Genomic DNA, 22,572 nt, shown 5'->3' on the forward strand with positions numbered 1-22,572 from the left:
GGGCTCCCACTCGGGCTGGGAAATACCAGAGATCCGGATGAATGAATGACTCGCAAATGAATGAAGTAGTCTGTGAAATAGAACTGCTCCTTCCCCCTCATAGAGACTTTTCTGATGCTAAAGGAAACGGCAGGTATAAATAGCCTACCTTTGGAGTTCTTGGTGAGAAATCAGAGTGCCAATTCCCATCATGGAATTATTGTCCCTGCCCCAATTATAAGAGCTAGGAAGGGAGAACTGTGGTTCCTGGATGATAAAAAGGAAAAACCCTTTGTGCTCTGGCAAGAAGGGAAAGGTGCAGTGCTTCCCATACCACAGGCTCTGTCTGTGTTCGTGCCTTTGTCCCAGCACGCACTTGACTGAGCATCAGGGAGCTGAGACTTCGTCAGTGTGGCATTGCACAGAAGTGCCTCCCTGGATCCCACGTCCAAATCCAGCCCCTCACACAAGACATGAGGGGGGACATTGGGAGGCCAGTTTTTACCCCTAGTGGTGCAGGTTTGGGTGGCAAGGCAGGAGGAGTGGGCCAGAGGGTGGGAGAGGAGAGGCGGGTGGGGGAAAGTAAGTAGGTGGGGGTTACTGGGACGGGCCCCAGAGGGAAGGAGCGTCCCTTCCAGGACAGGCAGGCCTAGGAACTGAAACATCTCAAGGGCTGCAAGTTCACTGGGTTTCCAGATGATCAAGATAAGGACAATGGACAGCTCCTCGTGTGTAAACTCGGCTGACCTTGTCAAGTCACACCAGTGCTCAGAAATAGGGACCAGAGTCTAGGGGAGGAAACCAGAGCCTCGGACAGCTGGGGAAGGGGGAAAACAGCATGACGGAGAAAGGGAGTCGGAGCGGCAAAGATTCGTAGCCACTGGGTCTTCTATGTTTGTGCTGCACCTTGTCCTTTTTAGATGCGTTCCCTAGCCCCCACCCCTTTTGAGCCTCCCGCCTGCTCCGTGATGAGAGGAGGAAGCAGGCCCACACTGATGAAGAGAATGGCCCGAGATTACAGTTGCTCGATGGCCAAGCCGGGACCCGGCCCCCCCACACTCCCCCGGACTTCTCACTGCCAGTGCCAAGATCAAGTGTGCCGTCCTTAGAGCTGCCCGAAGTCAAGCCTTGTGGCCCTTCTCTTTGCTGAATGAATGCATGGGGCAACCTTTCTGAGCCCCAGGCTCCTTACCTGTCAAGTGGGGCTGAGGGTGAGGCACTGTGATCCGTGTAAGCGCATGCCTGCTGGCCAGCATGTGGCAGGGGCTCAGGGTGTGAGTGTCAAGGGACAATGGGAGGAGTAAGGGACCAGGTGGAAGGTCGATAAGCCCCCTCACCCTCACCTTTGTCAGCGAGCTGGCACCGGGAGAGCGAGAGCTTCGGGCTTTAGGTCCTTACCTAAAGCATTTGTTGTGGTGGAGCGCTGGTTTGGTTTTTATCATGACTTCACCTTCACTGAGAACATTCATTCATTCATCGACCATTTCCTGAGCACTTCCGAGGTGCCCAATAATGCATTTGTCCCTGGGGTAACTCCAGAGCAACGTGAACACTTGGTCAAGGTCCTTGTCCTCAGGCGGCAGCTCATTTTCTGGTCAGGCCACATAAACAGAACTGAGAGACCTTGCCATTTGACATGATGAAGGTGACCCAAACACGTAGGAAGGACCAGCCAGCACTGCAAGAGAAGAGGACATTTCTTCCGGATCTGGGCAGATGGAGGAATGTTCACCTGGAGAAGGGAGGAGCGCACACCCGAAGAAGGAACCAGCCAGCCCCCGGAAAGGCCCGGAGCCTGGCCACGCACGCAGGGTGTTCAGGGAGCGGTGAGAGCCTCACAAGGCTGTGGGGAAGGTTCCCCGGGGCAGGAGCTGTGGTGGGCTAGGCCGGGCCATGAGGTTGGACTGTGGGCCGTGGGGAGCCTGCCAAGCCTTTCCAACAGCGGGACAGCAGGGGCAGATGTGCCTGGTAGCCGAGGGGAGGCCGGGGAGAGCCAGGAGGCAGACGGCAAGACTGGTGGTGGGGTTTTCATCCAGGCTCAGGAGAGCAACAGACGAGAGCGAGGCAGGGTCAGGTGGACCCGTGAGTGATTGAATGTCGGGGAAGAGCCAAGGTCTCTTAACTGGATGGTGATACTGTTCACGTATGGGTTTTTTGAAAGATAGTGTATTTAATATGGGACAAAGAATTTCCTGAGTCTGCTGTAGGTCCATGTGAAGACTGACTCTTGAGTGTTTAAACAAAGTGTGCTCAGTGTTCTGGATGGAGGTGGTTGGGGTGTGGGGCTGCCTGCAGGGATGGAGAAGGAAAGAGCAGGGCAAGTGACAGCCTCTTGCGAGGGAAGACGCTCCCTGGGGCTCTTCTGTCTCTGAAGGAAGCTGGGGAGCAGAGGCTGGGGCCCCCACAGGTGGCCAGGGATGCTACGCCATTTCCTCGTCCCCAGTCGGCTCGCAACATTTCCTTGTCCCCGGTCTGCCACAACAAGCTTCCTGAAAGCAAACGCTGAGGACCTGAGCTCAAGGCTCAGCTCCCAGCCTCCCCTGGCAGGGGGATGGAGGCTGTTCTGTGAGGAGTCCTCTTCCTTCCCTTGGGTTGATCGGTGTTGGCTCCTGGGCTTGAGAGAGACCATAAACGTCTTGGCCACGCTGGGTCTGGAAGGCGAGGAGCAGGCCAGGCAGACGGGGCCGCTTGCAGTTCCAGTAGCGGGAGCCTCTGACCTCTGGTGGCTGCAGAGGGGAGTGCTCCTACTTGCGGCTACGGAGCTGAGCCTGTTCTGGGCCGGGGCGTTTGCGGCTCTGTTCCACTCTGCACCATTGCTCCCTCCAGAATCCACTTGCTTCCTGGCCTCTGACATCTCACATCCTGCCCACAAAGGCTCTGATACCCTTTATGCATTGATGTGAATTTCACTGAGTATTCATTCTAGGGGCCATTGGTTTGGCCTAGAGTTTGAGTCAAGCCCCTCTTGGCTTCACTGCCCAAGGCCACGCCACTGCAGGCAAGCGCTGGTCCCACGTGCACCCCAGAGACAGCCTGTCCAGCATGACGTACCCTACTGTGCCAGGACTCTGTTTTTCCTTCTCTATCTTCCTCTCCTCTGCCTGTTGATTTTCCCCAGGAACATCATTTAGTGCCTATTGATCTCCCAGAGGATTTGGAAACCACCTCCTGAGCTCCCTGCCTTGGGAAGCCCTGATTAACAAAAGTGCTGGAGAGACTAGCAGAGGCTGGTACTGGGGCTCCCTGTTTCCAGGAAATCTGGAGCAGCTTAGAAGGGGGTGCATGCAGTTATTCTTCCAGAAGACACACCGTAGATCCAGAAGGACCCTCCCCCATTGCCTAACATACTTTGGGGTCGCAGGACAAGAAGTGTGCGTCGAGGAAGAGGCTGGAATTCCTGTTAACTCTTCCTCCAGAATGTGTTCTCCAGGTGGGAGCTTGAACCACACTAGTCCTGGCTTGAGCCGTGCATAGAAGACCAGGGATTGAGAAGCAGCAGGGAAGACTTCTTCCATAGTTCTGTTTTTCCTCTTCACTGCACCCCCCAGAAGTGGTCCTCCACTCTGGGTGAATATGGAAGGCCACCAGCTCCCACCCTCTGCTGCCCCTGCCTCCCCCTACCCTGGGTACCCCTCTCTCCACAGTGGGCCCAGGAGGGCAAAGGGGACATAAATTTCTGATGAGTTGCACCCCAGATGTATACCCCAGAAGAAGCAGGGTCAGTAGGGAGATGGGACGGCAGGATCCTCTGTCCCCTTTTTGTTTTAGCTCCAATTTATTGAAAGCCAACCGTGTGCTCAGCATTCTGCTAAGCACTTCATATGGATCATCTCATGCAATCCCTTCAAATCTCCATCATGATCTTCATCTTACTGAGAGGGAAACTGAGGCCCAGAGTGGTGAAGTCCTAAGACAAGGTAGGCAGGGCAGCCCTGTATGCCTGAGTGGGTTTTGCCCTGCATGAGGCTGTCCCACCGAGGAGGTGAAAAGGAGCTGAAACCAGCTCCTCTACTTCTTCTAATTCTAATTCAGCCTCCCTTCTTCTAATTCTCCCAAAAGTCCTTAGGGGCTCACGGAGGGCCCCAAATCGGGAAGTCAGATGGCCTTCCCACCCTAATGCAACCAGCAGTAGAAAAAGCAGGATTCAGATCTAGGCTTGTCTGATTTGAAGCCTGCATTCCTAACCATTATCCTCCACTATCTTGTAGCACCTTCTAGAACAATGACAAGGCACAGACCTTAGATTCAGCCCTACTTGTCCTCGCTGATTTTATTTCACTTGCTTCTGGCCACTTTAGCTTGTTCATATCTCCCCTGCACCTAACGGGCTTAAGGGAAAGTCCCACATCATTCTTCATGGTGGCAAATCGCCTCTTCCCCCAGTTGATGGACGAGGTGTTGGCCCATCATCCAAGTCACTGATGAAGATGCTTTCACCTTCTTGGCTGGCGAGGGGCCCCTGTGAGCTCTGCTGAGGGCTGCTCAGGGCTGGCAAAGTCACTGCGAGCCAGTCTTCTTTGTCTCTGCCCCCAGGGCCACTCACTCCCAATAGCTGTGTGGTCTGACCACATTTTCCCAGTTTACTGAGGGTGGGTTCCACGGGAGTGAATCCAAAACCGTGCAAAAGGCCAGGAGAGATTATACACAGTGCTTTCTCTCTGACCGCCAGACCTGACACTCAGCCACCAAATAATATTAGATTAATCTGGCAGGTTTTTTTATTGACTGTGCCCTGTGGCTGATTACCCTGTTTTCTGTTTGCCTAAGGTGTTTACAAATTGGCTTTCTGAAAGTTTTCCCAATCTTTTCCCAAATTTAAAACAAAAAAATTTATTCATTCATCAGGATTTATGCCATACCTCCTCTATGCATTGTACCGTGGTAGGACTTCGTAGCTCTGTTTTTTAGGCAGATTCTTAGCAATTGCCTGATTCTCGGCCTTCAAGAATGTCCCAGGTATTTTCCCTACTTAAAGAATTTAAATGTGATGTAAATAATGTCCTGATAACGGCCCCCCAAAATGCACTGAAAAGAGCCAAATAGATATTCCTTCTCTGAGGGTCTTTTAAAATAGAGCAGATCCCCTTTTATTTGGGGATGACTTACACACCGTCACTGCTTGGAAGGCAGGAGGCTTGGTGAGGTGCAGTAAGTCGGAGATCTTCGAAATTCTGCCAGGCCAGTAGGACAGGCACACGGGCCTTTGTCGAAAGAATGGTTGGGAAGAAATCAGATGGCTGAGAACTCTCATCAGACACATAACCCACAGCACAAATACCATATGTCTTCAGGCTCTTGCCTGTCAAATCCATTTTTACCCTGTGCTGGTAAGTGGAGCAGGGCTGGCACCGATTTCTGCAGGCCTAAAGATTTTCCCAACCATTCTTTTCAGGCTTATCCATTGACGATGAAATAAATCATGACCCCCAGGCAAGGGGAGCGGGCCGGAGAGTAGCTGGCCCCAAGAGACACGGGCGGCCCCTGAAGTGGCGCTGTAAGATACTCCACCTCTGCTCTTGCAGACATCACTGGGCAGGGAGAGGAATCCACTGGGTGCCAGGAGAGCCATTTTTCTTAAAGCCAGAGCACACCCTCCTGGGTCCAAAATGATAAATTCAGACAGGCCCCCAGGAAGAGGACGTGGCAGCCAAACAACACAAAAGCAGCAAGGTAGACCTCTCCCCCACAGAGCAAGAAGGACGAGGGGGGACTGCTCTCGGCTGTGGGATCCCTTCCTGGGACCAGAGACAGAGGTACAGCGGTAACCAGGACCTGACGACTCCCAGTGTGTTCGGCGCAGCAGGGGAACAAGCTGCAGTCCTGGGCTCCCCAAAAGAGTTCATCCCCAGTGGACAAAACAGGCATTATGAGAGCAGCGGGACTCCTCTTTCCCTTTCAGACACTGCTCCTGTGAGGAAGGTCAATAGTGAGGTGATTGGGAGACTCCGGGGAGTGCGTGCGTGCACCCCTCCAGACGGAGAGGGACGGAACCTGAGGGGCTTCAGCCAACCTCAAGGGTCACTGCCAGGCTTGTGTAGCGCCTAAGCACACAGAGTAATCTGCTTAGTCATCTGGATGGCTCCAGCCGCCCACCCCTCCCAGCGCCCAACAGCATACGGAGGGGTGTGAGTTACCGGGATCCCACGCGGGGGAGATGCCCTCACCGTGAAAGCAGGGGTCAACATCTTCTGGCTTCTTTTCAGTGGAAAAAAATGAAACCTGTGACTCGGGGTCCACTGCCCAGGGCTGGGACGCTGTACTGGCCGGGGTGATGGGAGGGGAAGCGGGGAACAGTGAGAGAGGGGACAATGGGAGAAAGCAGGATGCGGTTCTGAGGCCATGGCTTCCAGACGGCCGCACTCCCACGCCCTGGAGTGTAGAAACACGCGGGGACGGGAAGCCGGTGCTCTCCGCACCTTCCTGAGCTCGTGGCTGAAGAAAGATGGAGTCTCTGGGATCGGTTTTCCAAATCGAGTGGCACCGTCTTGTGGTCATTTCCTCCTTTGTTCATCAGTTTAGGATCTGAGGGCTACTGCCAACAGTGGTGAAGAAAAGAGACTAAATATCCCAGTGGACGGATAGCTGACATTTATCCTGGGGAATGAGGTTGGCAAGAGCAAATGGGAAGGCTTTTCACCTCTCTCTGTCTCTCTCTGATTCTTGTTTCTTTTGGGGATGGGTGTGCCCCTTCCCGCCATCACTGAGCTGCCTGCTTCCCTGTCTTCTTTTACCTCCCAGCAGAAGTACCTTCTCAGCTCAGACCAGAGGCAGGTTACCTTAGAAGGGAAGCCCGAAAGGGGGGGCAAAAGGGACACCAAAGATAAAAGTATCCAGGTCAGGGTTGCCTGGCTGGCTCAGTCAGAAGGGCATGTGACTCTTGATCTTGGGGTTGTGAGTTTGAGCCTCACGTTGGATATAGAGCTTACTTAAAAATAAAATCTTAAAAAAAATATCAGTTCCCAGGTTCTCCTCCTTCATTTTTTCTAAAGATTTTATTTATTTATTTGTTGGGGGGGGCACAACCAGGGGGAGGGGCAGAGGGAGGAGCAGGCTCCCCGATGAGCAAGGAGACTTGATGCAGGACTTGATCCCAGGACCCTGGGATCATGACCCAAGCCGAAGGCAGACGCTTAACTGACTGAGCCACCCAGGAGTCCCTCTCCTCCTTCATTCTATATACAACCGTTCTCTGTTAGTTACTAGACACTCTTAGAATTCTCACCCAAAATACCTAGAGTCTCCTAACCTCTTCCCGCTGCCAACACGGAGCCCATCCACCTGGCATCAGAGGCGTTTACTCAGTGGCTCAGCCCCTTACTCCTCACCTCGTCTTTGGAACCCTTTGAAACACTCTTGATCAGACTTCTTTCCCCTAATACCTCCCATTCCAATGCAAGAAAACTCAATCCACAGAACTTCACATTAGCGTTCTCTTCTAGTTTCTGATGGGCTCCAAATCCACATCCTGCCTACGGACGTTGGGATTGAAGTCCAGCTTGAGTTCTGGAAGCGTTGGCAGTACAGGGTATGAATGAACCACACTTGTTATATAGTGGAGAAAATTTCAAATTAGGAGATCAGTCACAGATATTAGCTGGCCTGGCTCAAGCTCAGTTACTAACACACAGTTGGGAAGAAGCATCACCAAAAAGATGAGTCAACTGGCACTGTTCCAAATGGCTGGACCTAGTGTACCTGTGCTCTCGTAGCTGAATTAAGGAGCCCCTTGGAGCTGGACGTTGACTTTAGGGGAGAAACGCAGGCTGTACTGTAAGCATCTGAGGACCATTTGGCTCAGTTTTTAAATTTATTTCAGTTCATACAATTGCTCTGGATTATTCTATCCCAAAATCATATCTTTGTCTGCTAAAATCATGGTACTCAACATGTGCCCTGGCCATTTGTCACAGAAACTGGAGGCCTTCCCTTTTCTCATACCAGCTCATGGGACAAGAGCTAACCCAAGGGTCCTAATTTCTTTTCCTGAATTTACTGGGCTTCATGAAGAAGTATATCAGAGAAGGCCGCTCAGGCGCTAGAGAATCTTCCCACCTAGTATTCCATCAACACTTGAAGTTTAACTTCTTTCTTTAAAAAAATAAAAATCAACAGATCAGAACAAAGGTGACTAAATCAATAAGAGCTTTTTAAGCAGGCTTTTATAATGTGTATTTTAAAAGTCAGGATATTGATGTATAATTTAAGTTGCTTGAATTTGAGGGGGGTCGGATTGTATTTTTAATTGTGGCAAAATACACATAAGAAAATTTACCATCTTGGACGCCTGGGTGGGTCAGTCAGTTAAGCATCCGACTCTTGATTTTGGCTCGGGTCATGAGATTGAGCCCCGCATCGGGCTCTGCACTCCTCGGGGAGTCTGCTTAAGATTCTCTTTCTCCCTCTCCCTCTGCCCCTCCATCATATCCTCCACCCCACTGTGCACGCACACGTGCACACACACTCCCTCTAAAAAAAAAAAAAAAAAAGTGGAGAGTGCCTGGGTGGCTCAGTGGGTTGAACATCCAACTCGGGTCATGATCTCTTGGGTTGTGGGATCAAGCCCTGTGTCAGCCTCCATGCTCAGTGGGGAGTCTGTTTGAGATTCTCTCCCTCTGCCCCTTCCCTCCCTCACTCTTGCATGCTCTCTGTCTCTCTAAAATAAATAGACCTTTAATAAAATAATTGAATTGAAATTTTTAAAAAAGAAAGAAAAAAGAAAATTTACCGGGGCGCCTGGGTGGCTCAGTCGGTTAAGCGGCTGCCTTCGGCCCAGGTCATGATCCCAGGGTCCTGTGATTGAGCCCCACATCTGGCTCCCCGCTCGGCGGAGAGCCTGCTTCTCCTTCTCCCTCTGCCTGCCACTCTGCCTGCTTGTGCTGTCTCTCTGTCTGTCGAATAAATAAATAAAATCTTTAAAAAAAAATTTACCATCCTAACCATTTTTAATATATAGTGCAACAGTGTTAAGTACATTCATGGTGTCGTGCAGCCAATCTCCAGAACTCTTTTCATCTTGCAAAACTGCAACTTTACACCCGTGGACCAGCAGCTCCCCATTTTCTCCTCCCCCAGCCCTTACAGCTACCTTTCTACTTTCTGTCTTGGAATTTGACCCCTCTAGGCACCTCATATAAGCGGAATCCTATAGTATTCATCTTTTTCTGACTGGCTTATTTCACTTAGCATAGTGTTCTCAATGTCCATCCGTGTGTCAGAATTTCCTTCCTTTTTAAGGCTGAATAATACTCCGTTGTATGACTAGCCCACATTTTGCTTATCCAATCATCCACCAATGGACAGTATTTGAATTGTGCCGCTCTGAACACGGGTGTGGGAATGGCTCTTCAAGACCCTGAGTTGTGTTAGTGTCTCTTAAAACTGAGTGAAGGAAGCCTAGAAGAATTCCATATCCCGTGGTTTTACTTTTTTTTTTTTTTTTACCATTCGGAAAAAATCAGGAATGCAGCACTAATTTCACCAGGTAATATCTTTCCAGCTTCTCGGTGTGCCGACTTTTCAAGGGCTTCTTGTGCCGTTCTTCAGCGATATGTGAGTGCTCTGAGAATTGCCATTAAATAGAAAGTTGCAGCAGTCTAGCTCTGTCTCCATGATTGAGACACTGATCAAAAACAGAATTATCAGGGACTTGGTGTATTACTAAAACCCACTGTCCCAGTTTCCCTTCACACGGGACTTGAAGTCCCACACCATCCTTCCCCAGGCCAAGAAAGCACGTGGTCCCAGGATAGTCCGGGAAGTCCAGCTACAATCTGCTTCACCACCGAGTGCCCTTCTCACTGGCAAAAACCTATAAATAACATCTGTGATCCGGTTTCAGAGTCAGCAAAGGGGCAAGGGCTGAGGGGTTGCTAAAATAATTTCATGGACAAACTGACCAAAAAAAAAATGATCTGTGAATAAATCGTAGAGAAGGAAGAGCTCGCCAGCCATGTGGACAGATAAGACTCCTCCCCTGCAAAACCAGCCTCTCTTTCATGCCCTACATTGTCTGCAGGCATGTATAAGCTATATTCTAGATCATTTGGCATTCAAATAGCTAAGTCGGCTCCACTCAGCTCAGAGATGATTGGGGGGCTGAAGTGTTAGCATTCTGCCGTCCTGCAAGGAGGAAAGGGAATCTGGTTCAGGAACCAAAGGAAAGCGTATTCATCTCATCTCATCTTTTAAGACCCCGAGACAGACTCCTCCACCGCCCCCCAGATACAGGGTCCTCCACCATTAAATGCACAGAAATCAAATGCATATCCATTACAGTAGAAATCCTAGGGAAGTGGAGCTGAGGTGACAGATTTTGAAGAGCAAACATGCACCTTTGTGCTCTGTCTTCTTAAAATTCATCCTCTCACCTGCCAGCCTTGAGAATTGCCTATTTACATAACTAGCTGCCTAAAATGGAACATTCGATAATGTTACACGGTGCCTCACTCCGTTTGAACCCATCCCCAGGATATGAGTGCTCCAGAAGTCCTCCAGCAGCATGTAGCATGGTGCGCTGGCCTGCCGCCATGCCTCCGTGTGGCGTGAGCCTGTCAGCACTCCCGAGCTAAGCAGATGTCAGGCCTGCTCGCCGAGGTGGGAGACCGGCAAGCAGCAGGGGGAGGGGACGTGATTCAGCAAGTGGCACAGTAGCACACGGTCTTCAGGGGACACACAGCATCTCTCCCCGAGCTTCCCAGCGGGCACCTTGTTCTGCCCAAGGTGCTGTCTCCGAGACCACCAACAGAGAGGGACTGAGAACGGGGAAACTGCAGGATCTGTGGGGACAACTCGGTACAGGAGGGAATCAGCTCTGATGCCAGCCCTGGCACTGAGCCAGCCTCGACCCCCTGCTGGTCCTTTCCACGGCATGGCTCTCCCTCCTATCCAAACGGGAATCCTGCTGCTCGCTTATAAGAGGAATATAAATAAGTGATAAGGAAGTGTTCTGATGACGATAAGCGCGTCTAGCTTCTCAGCGGACCACATGTATCAAAGAAGGCAATTGTGTGTGTTTGTTCATTTATTTTTCAGCGTTCCGGTTCCTGTAGTCAGTTTAGAGAAAATTCCTAACCTAGTGAAGGCAGATGGTGCCAATGTCAAAATGAACTCTACAACCACTACCGCGATCACCTCCTGCTCCACCTCGTCCTCTGCTGTCTCCACCCCACCTTTAATTAAGCCAGTCTTGATGTCCAAGTCAGTGCCACCTTCCCCAGAGAAGATCTTAAATGGCAAAGGAATTTTGTCCGCCACAATAGACAAGAAACACCAAAATGGCACCAAAAACAACAACAAGCCTTACAGGAGACTTTCAGGTACGTGTCTGTGTCCTTCGAGTCTGGCTCACGATTAGACTGCATCTGAGTCACATCCATGACCAAGGAGTGCTGTGTTCTTATCATGGAGCAGGTCCGTTTTGTTGTAAGGGGAACACGGGATTTACCTGCCAACAGGAACCCCCCACCTAAAAATGCGAGGGAGAACGGGGTTCTCTTATTTCCGGGCCACATGAGGGCTCTTGCTCTCAGCTCAGTCTCAGCAGGAGGGGTCCTCCTGGCCCAGGAGGCAGGATGCCTTACACCAACCATGACAGCCCATGCACTCTGAGGGTCTTATCAGGCTGACGGGCTGTACCCGCTCCAGGTTCCGTAGAAGCCTCCCTGCGAGGAAGCTGGACAACCACAGGGATGGATACCTCACAGTAGGTCAGGGCCGACATGGGACAGGACCGTGAGTGCTGTCTGCCCCGCTCTGTGCTTAGGTCAGTTGGCTGCCTGGTTGATTCTGTAGTCTGGGGCTACGACCGCCTTTCCCACATAATCAGGTTGGAATTCCCATTTGGGAACATTTAGGCTGGCACAGCCGGTGCGAGGTTGAGGGATTTCTCTTGGATCTCCTTCTCGGTTGTCTGTGTAGACACTCAGGATGCCCAGAAAGGTGCACAGGGCCGAGCTTGGAGGCAATAGTTGCCCTTAGGGGCCCCCATGTGGATGATGTTTGCTTTGGATTTGTTGTGGAACTAAATCTGGCGGTTCTGCTTTCTCCAAAAGACCAAGAAAAGCTATAAACTTTATAACTTCTTCATACACCAGGGGCATTTATCAAATGTTGACTGGAAAAAAAAAAAAAAGAAAATACAGTGAAAGCCACCTGGTAAAGGAGAGAAACTATGCCCTGCAGTAGGAGCATAGTTCTGAATCAGCCTGAGAATCGTGGGTCCTTTTTATTTTTTACTTCATGTTAATCTGTATTTCAGGTTTTCTATTTTACATCTATAACTGTTAAAAAAAAAAAATCATTTCTTGAAAGCTCTTTGGGCCCAAAGCATGCAAAAGATGTTTACCCTAAAAATCTCCCTATGTACTGTTCACCCACTCTCAAGAAAGAAAGGTAGAGCCTGGCGTTCTCTTTGAGCATTGCGGGGGCAGGGGGAGCCAGTGTGGACAGGGTCCCCAGCTCCTGGCTCTCTTCCTGGATGGAAAGTTGAAGTTCACTCCACAGAGGTGGGTGGCAACATCCCTGGAAAAACCAGTAGGCCCAGCTGGGCAGTGTCCAGAGACAGAAGCATGACCATGGCTTCCAGACTGCGCCCCAACCTGAAGTTGTAGAGGGGTTGTTGGGGTTTTTTTTGATGTTTGTTGGTTTTGCATTTTGTCGGTTGTTTTGTCTCATTGGGTCTTTTGCTTGTTTCTATCTCACTTTCACATTTGGCAGCCAGCTCCTACGCCCCGGCCAAACAACCTGCTCAGTTGTAGGCCAACGTGAGCGCTGGTGTGGATCTGGGCCCGGGTCTGACTCTGACAGGCCCAAGGGAAAGAACTCAGTGGCAGGCAGCCTGGGGCCTGGCGCCCAGGCCCTCCTCGTTGGGCAGAGAGGGCTCGGAGGAAACGGGCATCTCCAAACCTCACAGTTTTCTAGTCTTAAAAGAGAAGCTAAAAAAAAAAAAAAGGTTGGGGGGAAGCCCCTGGCTGGCTCAGTCAGAAGAGCATGAGACTCTTAATCTCCGGGTCGTGAGTTCGAGCCCCCCGTTGGGTGTAGAGATTACTGAAAATAAAATCTTTAAACAAGAAGAAGATGATGATGACAATGACAAAAGCCAAAAAAAGGGGGTGGGAGGCATTTTGATGACCAGCCGGGTGACCTGTCTTTGGACCTAAGAATGGTTTTTATTACAGCCATCATCATGACCACCGTTGCAACCACCACAGGCCCCAGACTTTCTATTAAAAACAGAACACATTCATTTATTATGCTCAGAGTTTCCCCCACCAATCTCAGACAGCTTTTCAGGTAAGCTCTTTTTAGTTTGCAGCCATTCAAACCTCTTAAGGAGACACCCCGCCAAACTGATATACAACCCCCACCCACTGACACTGTTGCCGGCCTCCCCGAATGCCCACAGGAGCTGTGTCTTCCCTGTGCTGCAGGACTCAGGTGGTTGCTGGGTGCCTTCCAGAAATAGCACGGACAGACTACCCAAGACGTGGACGTTTGAAGCTGAAAGGGTCCTTAAGGGATGGTCTCAGGTCCCCTCATTTTCCGGGGAGGGGAGCATTTTGGTAATCCAGGAGGGGCAAAGGATCCAAAGTGGGCATGGAAAGAGTAGGCTCCTTAGAAGTAACGTCACCATGAGCCATCAACAGTCCAGTAAGAAGGCAGGAACTAGAGAAAGCTTGACCTCCCTGCAGCCATCCTTCATCCCCACCGGGTTGGCTAGCCGTGGCTCATTCCCATTTGGAGCCAACAGGCGCCATGCTGGGAGCAAAGCAAGCTGTGAGACCAGCAGGTCTTGCCCTCTGTGCACCTTCAACTTCAGATGCTCAGACAGCCACACACCCAGACTTTCCCCCTGCCCCCGCCTGTGACACCGCCAAACATTCCTGAATCAGGTCCAGAATTCTGGTCGGCAGGGCTGTGTGGAAAGCCCGGTGCTGAGGACTTTGCAAAGCACAAGAGAGGCGGGTCACACTGACATGGCAAGGAATAATCTCCCGCTTAAATGGTGAAAACTAGCGGGAAGGCAAGGGGCTGGGGGAAGGTGACGTATTCTTGGAGCTGCCCAGGAAAAAGTGGCCCTCGGGCCTCAGGTGGCTCTCCCTGGTCTGCAGCCAGCTACACCCGAAGTGCCAAGTGCTTGGGGAACCGTTTAAGTGAAATAAAGTGTGCGAGCATCAGGGCTCCCTGCCCTCGGTGCCTGCCCCCCCGCCCCCCACCCAGTCCCTGCGCCTTGTGCTGCGTCCCGCACCCTGACCGAAGCTGGACTTGGAACTCTGGGGTCAGAGGGGAGTGCCATTTTCCCCTGAGTGGTTCTTGAAGCATTTTAGCAGCCGGTTGGGAAAAAAAAAGAGAAAAGAAAAGAAAAACAAAAAACCAGATTGCCTGACAATGTCTCACTTGTTGGTGCAAATGTGCATTTTTTTTTAAATGTAGTCTTAATGCCAAATCCTATTTAGTCTCCTTTTTTCTTATATTTTTTGTTTGTTTCTTAAACCAGAGAGAGAATTTGACCCAAATAAACACTGTGGAGTATTGGATCCCGAGACAAAGAAACCTTGCACAAGATCCCTCACCTGCAAGGTATTTCTCTTTCCATAAAAAATACTTCCTGCTCTCGCTGGGGCCTTTGTCGAAATGTTTGCATGCCACTCTCTGCACACGGCAGGGTGTGGAACCTCGACATGACCCCCAGCTGTTCTTTGTAAGGGAAATGCTTTCTTCTCTTCCATGGTAGCAGAGTGCCTGCCTCAAGCTGGCTGGCTTTTTAAGAAGGAAAAAAAAAAAAAATAGGCTTCCCCTGTTACTTGTGAGGCCAGACAGTAAATTGTATTTATAGGCACTCACAGGCGGTTCTAAACCCTGCTACGTTTTAATGTATGCAGGCGGCGGCGGCGGCGGCCTGAAAGGCAGCCGTGGAGGGGAGGACCAGCGGCCGCGCCCCTGATCCGGCCACGCCGGGTGGCCAGGGGGACAGCTGACCCAAGGCGGCCGCCATTGGGTAGCCCCCAGCCCTGTATTTCATGCTGAACTGCTAGTGCTTCTTGGGATCGAGGCCGTGGCCCCCTCCGCCTGGTGGCTCTGTGGGTCTGGGCCACAGCGAGCCTCCCACCTGCACCTGGATTAACTCTAGCGCATCCTCACCATCGCCTTTCCTCCGAGAGGTTTCCGTGGGCTCTGCGCTGAAGCTCGTCATCCCGTGCCAGTTGTTGCTTTTTTGTTTTTTGTTTTTTTTTTTTGTTTTGTTTTTTTTGGTGTTTTTTTTTTTTGGTGGAAGCTTTGGCTTCTTAACGCCAGGAGTGTAGGGCATGGTTGCATTTGCGTGGTGTGTGCCTCTTCCCAGCCACAGAACGGGAGCTGTTGCCTTGAAGTTGACTTTTCAAGCACCTCTAAATTCCCATGAATTGCTGTTTCTGAAATGGAGGGCCTGGGGAAGCAGGTTTATGTGCTGATCAAAGAGGCTGTGCTTTTCATCTCTCTTCTCCTTAGACACATTCGCTAAGCCATCGGAGGGCAGTCCCAGGCCGGAAAAAGCAATTTGACCTCCTTCTGGCCGAACACAAAGCCAAGTCCCGGGAAAAAGAAGTGAAAGATAAAGAGCATCTCCTGACTTCGGCGAGGGAAGTACTTCCAAATCAACCCGGGCCGGCGCAGGACTCTCTGCCAGGACCTTCAGGGAGCTCTGGGCCAGAACCAAAAGTCGCCTCCCCTGCAAAATCCAGGCCACCTAACTCTGTGCTTCCTAGGTAAGTCCCACTTTGGCAATAGAAGCCCTGAGTCCTAGGTCAAGTGACTAGGTCAAGTGACTTGCCGGGTTGTGTGTGGTCTGATCACATGGCAGACGAAAGTCGTAATAGTCCTACCTCCTAAGGCGGTTGTGAAGTTTAAGTGAGATTGTGGGCATAAGGGGCTCAGCCAGTGCCCGCCACATAGCATTTGGTGGATTTTACTGTGGTCATCATCATCATCATCATCATCTTCATCTTCATCTTCATCTTCATAGCAGACCTTTATCAGACCGAGCAGGACTAATCTGGAAATTAATACGTGGAAGATGACATATCAGCCCTGGGCAACTTTCCAGTTGCCTGAGTTTTTAGATGAGTTGGACACTCCTGGTGCAGAGAGTGGGGTAGTCATCATACCTTAGGAGCCCATTTGCCACAGTATTTTGTGGGTTTTTTCCCACAACCCTCCTATGATCAGGGCGAAAGGAAAACTAGCATCACAGAGGCTGTTTGTCCTTACATCTCCCTCCACACCAAGAAAGCTGAGCCATCTGTTTGGGGTTTTATTTGGTTGACCTGGACAGAGAGGAAAGAACAGAAAACAGAATTAAAACCCATTTGGATTAAGAGTTATTTAAAATCCATGCACGTCTGTTTTGATGGGCAGTGGAGTCCTGAGCAGCCGACCAATTTCCAGGTAATAGGACAGGGAGCCCTTCATCCGAAAATATTTATCTAGTGCTTGCTCCATAAGCAAGGTACCAGCATACCACCTTTTTATGGTGCTTCACTTTATTGCGCTTCGCAGATACTGCACTTTTTTTGGGAGGGGGGGTACAAATTGAAGGTTTGTGGCAACCCTGCGTCGAGCAAGTCCGTCGGCACCATTTTTCCAACAGCGTTTGCTCACTTCGTGTCTCTGTGTCCATAAAGTATTTTTTAATTAAAGCATGTATATTAGGTATAATGCTATTGTACACTTAATAGACTGCAGTATAATGTAAACATAACTTTTATAGGCACTGGGAAGCCAAAAAATGTATTTGATTCGCTTTATTGCGATATTGCCTTTCTGGCAGTGGTCTAGAACCAACCCCGTGCTCTCTCCCAGGTACGCCTGAACTATGTCAGGTACTTTCAAGCCATGGCACAGAGATGAATGCAATTAGATCCTGCTTTTCAAGAATTCAGAGTTTAGAAGATAAGAGACTCGGATATCCATAACTTCATGAAAAGGAAACATTAATAATAAAATAATGAGAAGTGCAGATAGTGGTATTATCTGATCATTTTTAAGGTGTACAGCATGAATCTCAAAGGGTAATTGTCCGGTCGGCAAGCAGGCATTAAGAGAACACAGTTAACAAAAGAAAGGGAAGGAGTTGATTTTTAAAGCAAAAAGAGATATTTGATGACAGTTGGTACGGATCTGCCGGGTTCTCATCCTCTTGCCTTCCACTTTGGTGCAAGCCTGATCCCGTTCGATAGCCAGAGTCCCTCTGCCAGAACCGCCAAGGTCGGCTTCAGGTGCCAGAGGACACGGTCAGATGGAACAGCCACACGCACACATTTCCTGCGTCATCAACATCGCCGTGGTGTTGCCGCTGACTTCCATGTCACATCATTTTGCAGGATCATTTTATAACTACTTCTCACGGTAACGCCAGAATTTGGTGAAGGATATTTATTACCTTTCCTGAGCTTTAGAGTTAAGCAGGCAGTTCTGTTCCAGATTTCCGGGAAAGGCTTCAAGTCTCTGTACGGTGGCTTTCAAACTTTTGTGGCTGTAGAGCTTTTTTATTCCCACAAAACCTTACACGGTACCCAGTATAAAAGCAGAGACCTGCTCCACCTAAAGCCAGCTCCGCTCTGCTCCCATCACACATGGACCCAGAGCCTGCTGTCCCCCAGCCCCTCTAAGGGATTCCCTTGGAGTCCCCAAGGGCTCCAGGGAACCCAGTTTGAAAACCGTGTTTTACTAAAGGCTCACCGTAGATTTTGACTGATGGAGGCACTTCACACCCCCGCAGAGTACCTGGCTTAACGGTGGAGACAGGGGGCAGCCATTAAAAATAAAACAGGTAGTGGAGGCTCGAGAGCAGTTTCTTTTCTTTCTTTCTTTTTTTTTTTTTTAAGATTTCATTTATTTATTTGAGAGAGAGAGAGAGCACAAGCGGCGGGGAGGGGCCCAGGGAGAGGAAGAGGCAGACTCCTTGCTGAGCAGGGAGCCTGATGTGGGGCTCAATCCCAGGACCCCGAGATCATTGACCTGAGCTGAAGATCATGACCAGACGCCCAATTGACCGAGCTGCCCAGGTGCCCCGAGAGCAGATTCTTCATGTTCTTTTTTAATTTAATTTTCAGGGGAATGTTTGTCAATAGAGAAATGCCAGGTATTTATGTTCTCGTAAGAAAGCAGAAAAAAGATTAAGAGTGAGGTTCATCAGCAAAAAGAATGCCTCTAAAAGGAAGAAGGAGGCCAAGGAGCACATTACAAATGTTGGCTAACAGAATAATTGTTAAGGATGCTTTTCAAGGTTGATATAAGCATCAGAAAACTCAGGGATGAACTCGATTCCAAAATTTGTAGGAAATAATGTCCTTTTTCACTTGTTTTAGTTAGGATGAGACCCCATAAATCAGAGATTGAAAAAACATGATCAGAATTTGATGTCCTCCTTGGGGAGCCTGGCTGACTCGGTCAGGAGAGCATGTGACTCTTGATCTCAGTATTGTGAGTTCGAGCCCCACGTTGGGTGTAGAGATCACTTAAAAATAAAACCTTTAAAAAAAAAAAAGAATTCAATGTCCTCGCATAAAATTTAAAACAACATTTATTTTTCCTCATATTAGAGATACACAATATATATAATAACTATTTCAATCACAGTAGTTCTCTATACTTGGCAAAAAAAGAATTATCACACATGAATGGAAATATTATAATCCCTTTCAATCGTGAATTCCTTTTGTAGGAAATGCTGACACGTGTGAATTTTTTACATGTCGTTCGGTAACCTTGAAGATACTTCAGTTCTCCTATCCTTGAATTACAACCCTCTCTTGTCAAGGGTTCCTGAAAAAAGAACTTAGGTCTAGAGCTGGAAAAGTTAAAGTCAGTAGCAAGGGCCGGAACAAGGTTGGAAGTGCAAATGTCTGCTCCGTGCTCACTAACAAGATGAGCGCGGCCATGTTTCTGAGCCTCCGCTTTTTCAAACTGCTCATCTGTAAAGTGGAGCTAAGAAGAATTAGGCGAGAAGTACCAAGTTCCTAATACTCACAGAATTAATGGTAGCTGCTAGTAAGTGGTAGGAGTGTTCCATGGAAAGCAGTGTGAGTAAATAAAGACCTTGGTGCCACCTGATTTCCATTTGCCCATCCTCCTGGCCACTGTTCCCATCCTGGGGGCCCTTGAATAGGGGCCCTATGCTCTGTTTCTTTGCCCCAGCCCCAAGGGAACATATTACATGCCCCCAAAGAGTCCAAGGCTATGGATGACCAGCCCAACCAAACCCATCAGGACTTTTTTGGGAAGGGGAAGGAGGGCAGAGGGTTGAGCCGAACTCTGACAAGTCAGTCTCTGGCCCCCAGGAGGGAGGGAGGAAAGGTAGGCCATGGAAGCCAGTAATGACAAAATCTGGGCACATTCCCCTCTGTCTTGTGGACGCTCACACATCTAATCTTAAAGTATAAAAATAGCGGGGGCCTGGGTGGCACAGTCAGTCGGGCATCTGACTCTTGGTTTCGGCTCAGGTCATGATCTCAGGGTCCTGAGATCGAGCCCTGCGTCGTGCTTGGTGCCCAGCACAAAGTCTGCTTGAGGTCCTAGGCTTCTCCCAGCCCCTCTGCCTGTCCCCCCTGCTCATGCGCTTGTGTTCGCTCTCTAAAATAAATAAAATCTTTTATAAAAATGGCAAAATCCAAGGAATCTTAGACTGGCACGGGTAGTGGGGAGAGAGGCAGAAGTTTCTAGATACCTGAAAAAGGGCAGGGATGATTCTGGAGTGAAAGCAACTCCAGCTGGCGCCTCATTAGGATGTTATTGCCACACTGTAAGACTTGACTTCATGTGTGTCCCTCTGTTTTTTCTACATCCATTTCTCAATATGAGGGACTTTGAAGTCACACAGATAGTGTCAAGTCTCATTTCCACTTCTTATTAGCTTTGCCACCCATTCCCTTATCTGAGAAATATAGATGTTATACCCACCTAAAGCAGCAGGTACGTTGCATGAAAAGATGTACGTTGCATGTCTAGCACATAGGAGGGACTAGTTAAGATCGATTGTCGTGTGTTCTCTTCCCCGAAGCACTCTGAGACAGACTGATGCTCATGCTTCCTCAAAGGGGTGGAGGAGGGAACTTTCTCTTAGTTTCCCTGAGTGGAACTGGACAGGGATCATTGATTGTCATATAGTCTTTAGACCAGACTGGTAAATGGAGAATGGTGGGTGATGTCATGCTGACATCAGAAGGGTGGATGGCAGCTCAACAAACTCGAGTGACTTTTTCAACAGACTCTCATGACTAGTTGCCCCATTCCCCATCACTCCTCACCAAGCCTTGTTTTTCTGAGACACAGGTTGGTTCCAGCAAACTTTTTCCCCTCAGGTTCTGCCCTTGGGGTACAGTGATCAGATCTGGAAGGTGTTGAAAGCATCCCCCACTCCATTATTGCCAGGAGGGTGCCTACATCTTGAGTGAAACAAGCCTGCAAAGGAACAAATTCAGAGCTCCTTCTTCTCAGGGTGCATGTGCATCATCATTCATGATTCTGTCTCTACTGTCAGAGCCCATTCTGCTCTAGACACAAATTCCTGTGCTCAGCTTCGCTCTGTAGTGTTCTCCTCCCCTCATCTCTCTTTTATCTGGTAATTAGAATTTATTATGGTTTCAACCATTTTTTCTTTTTCTTTCCATGATTAAACTTTTTTAAAAATCAAAGTAAAATGGGCACATAGTTCAAAAGTCAAATAGAACCAAAAGACTTAGAAAGAAAACCAGTAGTTCCTGCCGTCCTGGGGGGTCTCTCTACCCACTCTGTGTTAGAGCACCTGTTTCCTGGGTTCCGTTGCCTCCCTGTCTCTTGGTTTGCTCCTTTATCCTGATGGAATATCTCCTCCATCAGCTTCCTGTGAAAAGGTGCAAAGGGGGTCAATTTTTAGAACCTTTACACAGCCGAAAATGTTTTTATTCTCCTCTTACGCTTAATTGATAATCTGAGTATATAACTGGATTGAAAATCATTTCCTTACAGAATTATGAAGACATTTTTTATTGACTTCTAGCACCAAAGGTTCTTATTGGGAAGTCTGTTACTCTCTTTGCATATGACCAGTTTTTAATCTCTGAAACCTGGGGCTCTGAAGTTTCACAGGGATCATTCAGTATGGGTCTTTTTTCATTCACAGTACTGGGTACTTAGTAGATCCTTTCAGTCTACGAACACCTGTCTCAGGGATAATTTTGTATGTTACACCTTGGCTAATTTTCTACCCACTATTGTCTTTATTCTCTTTATTGACCTCCTGTTAGTTGCATGTTGGACCTTTTGCTCTGATCTTTTCATTCTCTTACCTCTTTTCTCCTGCTCTCTTAATCTCTTGTTATACTTTCTGAAAGATTTTCTTTTATTTTACCTTCAAAACTGTATATGAAATAACCAATTTATGATTCACTTTTTTAAATCTTTGGGATCTGGTTCTTAGATAAAAAAAACTTCTTACAATTGCTTCTTTTTTTAAGATTTATTTATTTGAGAGAGAGAGAATGCACAAGCGAGGAGAGGCGCAGAGGGAGAGGGAGAGAATCTCAAGCAGACTCCCCACTGAGCCGGGAGCCCCATGAGGGGCTTGATCTCAAGACCCTGAGATCCCAACCTGAGCCGTCATCAAGAGTTGGATGCTTAACCGACTGAGCCACCCAGGCACCCCTATCCTATGATTGCTTCTTATAATATCCTACAAGATACTGTCATTTTGCAGAGGTAATACAATTCTAATATCTTTAGGATAGGTTTTTTAGTTTTTTTCTCTTGGCTTCATTATCTTCATTTCTTTCATGTGTGTGTTCATGCATTTGATGTTTGGCTGGTCAGTCTCATGATGGAGATGTTCCAGGAATGTTCAGTGATCCCTAACCATTCACATTTAGAAGAGAAGTGCTAACAGGCTGATTGGAAGTCTTTGTGTGGGACTGTCAACAAAAAGGTCATCAGGTCACCAATCAGCCGTTTTCTGGAGGGTTCCCAAAGGCAAGATCTAGAAGGCTTTTCTCTGGGGCCATTCAGTTTCTCAGGGTAAGACTTCTCCCTGGTGATGTGCCTGGTGATAGGCATTTTAGGAATGACCACTAAGGATTTGACCAGAGATAGCCCATGGTCACCTTATTTCCAGCCCTGTGCCTCTCTCCTGATCTCTGCTGAGCCTGGTAGCCCGTTGTCTAGGGTCTCTCCAGTTCAGTTTCTCTGGAAAGTAAACTTTTGTTCTCTTGTTGGAGAGTTGATTGGAAGGGGTAGGGCCTGGCAGGAGCGATGGTGAGTCATCTGGCTGTGTGAGGTCGTAGTGTTGACCTGTGGGTCCAGCTACCACATGGGAAGACTTTCAACTTTCCCACTAGGTTTAGCCCTCACCTCACCCATGACCTTTGCAGCTTGAGGTAACTCCAGGTGCCCTGCTTCTCAGAGGTTCTGTGGTAGGTCAGCTCCTTGCCCTGTGGTTAACACTTCTCCAGACACATTCTTTATTCTGAAAGTATGTTCAAGTCTCGTGTTCACACTGTATCAGCTGGGATGCTTCAGGTGCAAGTAGCGAAAAACCTGGTCTTACTAAATGCTTAAATAATTAAAAATTTTCTTATCACACGTGACAAG

At 48.9% G+C, this 22,572-nt stretch overlaps 1 protein-coding gene across 15 annotated transcripts in view; it reads left to right on the plus strand.

The window, feature by feature from the left end:
* ATXN7L1 (ataxin 7 like 1) overlaps window positions 1–22,572 on the plus strand; it is a 230,246-nt gene that overhangs the window by 190,248 nt on the left and 17,426 nt on the right. For all 15 annotated transcript variants that reach the window (XM_028120642.2, XM_028120648.2, XM_028120737.1 and 12 more), the window contains 3 exons: window positions 11,011–11,294; window positions 14,474–14,556; window positions 15,463–15,719. In XM_028120642.2, the coding sequence (XP_027976443.1) occupies window positions 11,011–11,294; window positions 14,474–14,556; window positions 15,463–15,719 (624 nt within the window). The remainder of the gene's footprint in view (window positions 1–11,010; window positions 11,295–14,473; window positions 14,557–15,462; window positions 15,720–22,572) is intronic.

The sequence above is a fragment of the Eumetopias jubatus genome, unplaced genomic scaffold (genome assembly GCF_037043125.1).
Source record: "Eumetopias jubatus isolate StellerSeaLion01/CBP00866 unplaced genomic scaffold, mEumJub1_p1.0 scaffold_14, whole genome shotgun sequence".
Classification (NCBI taxonomy): domain Eukaryota; kingdom Metazoa; phylum Chordata; class Mammalia; order Carnivora; family Otariidae; genus Eumetopias; species Eumetopias jubatus.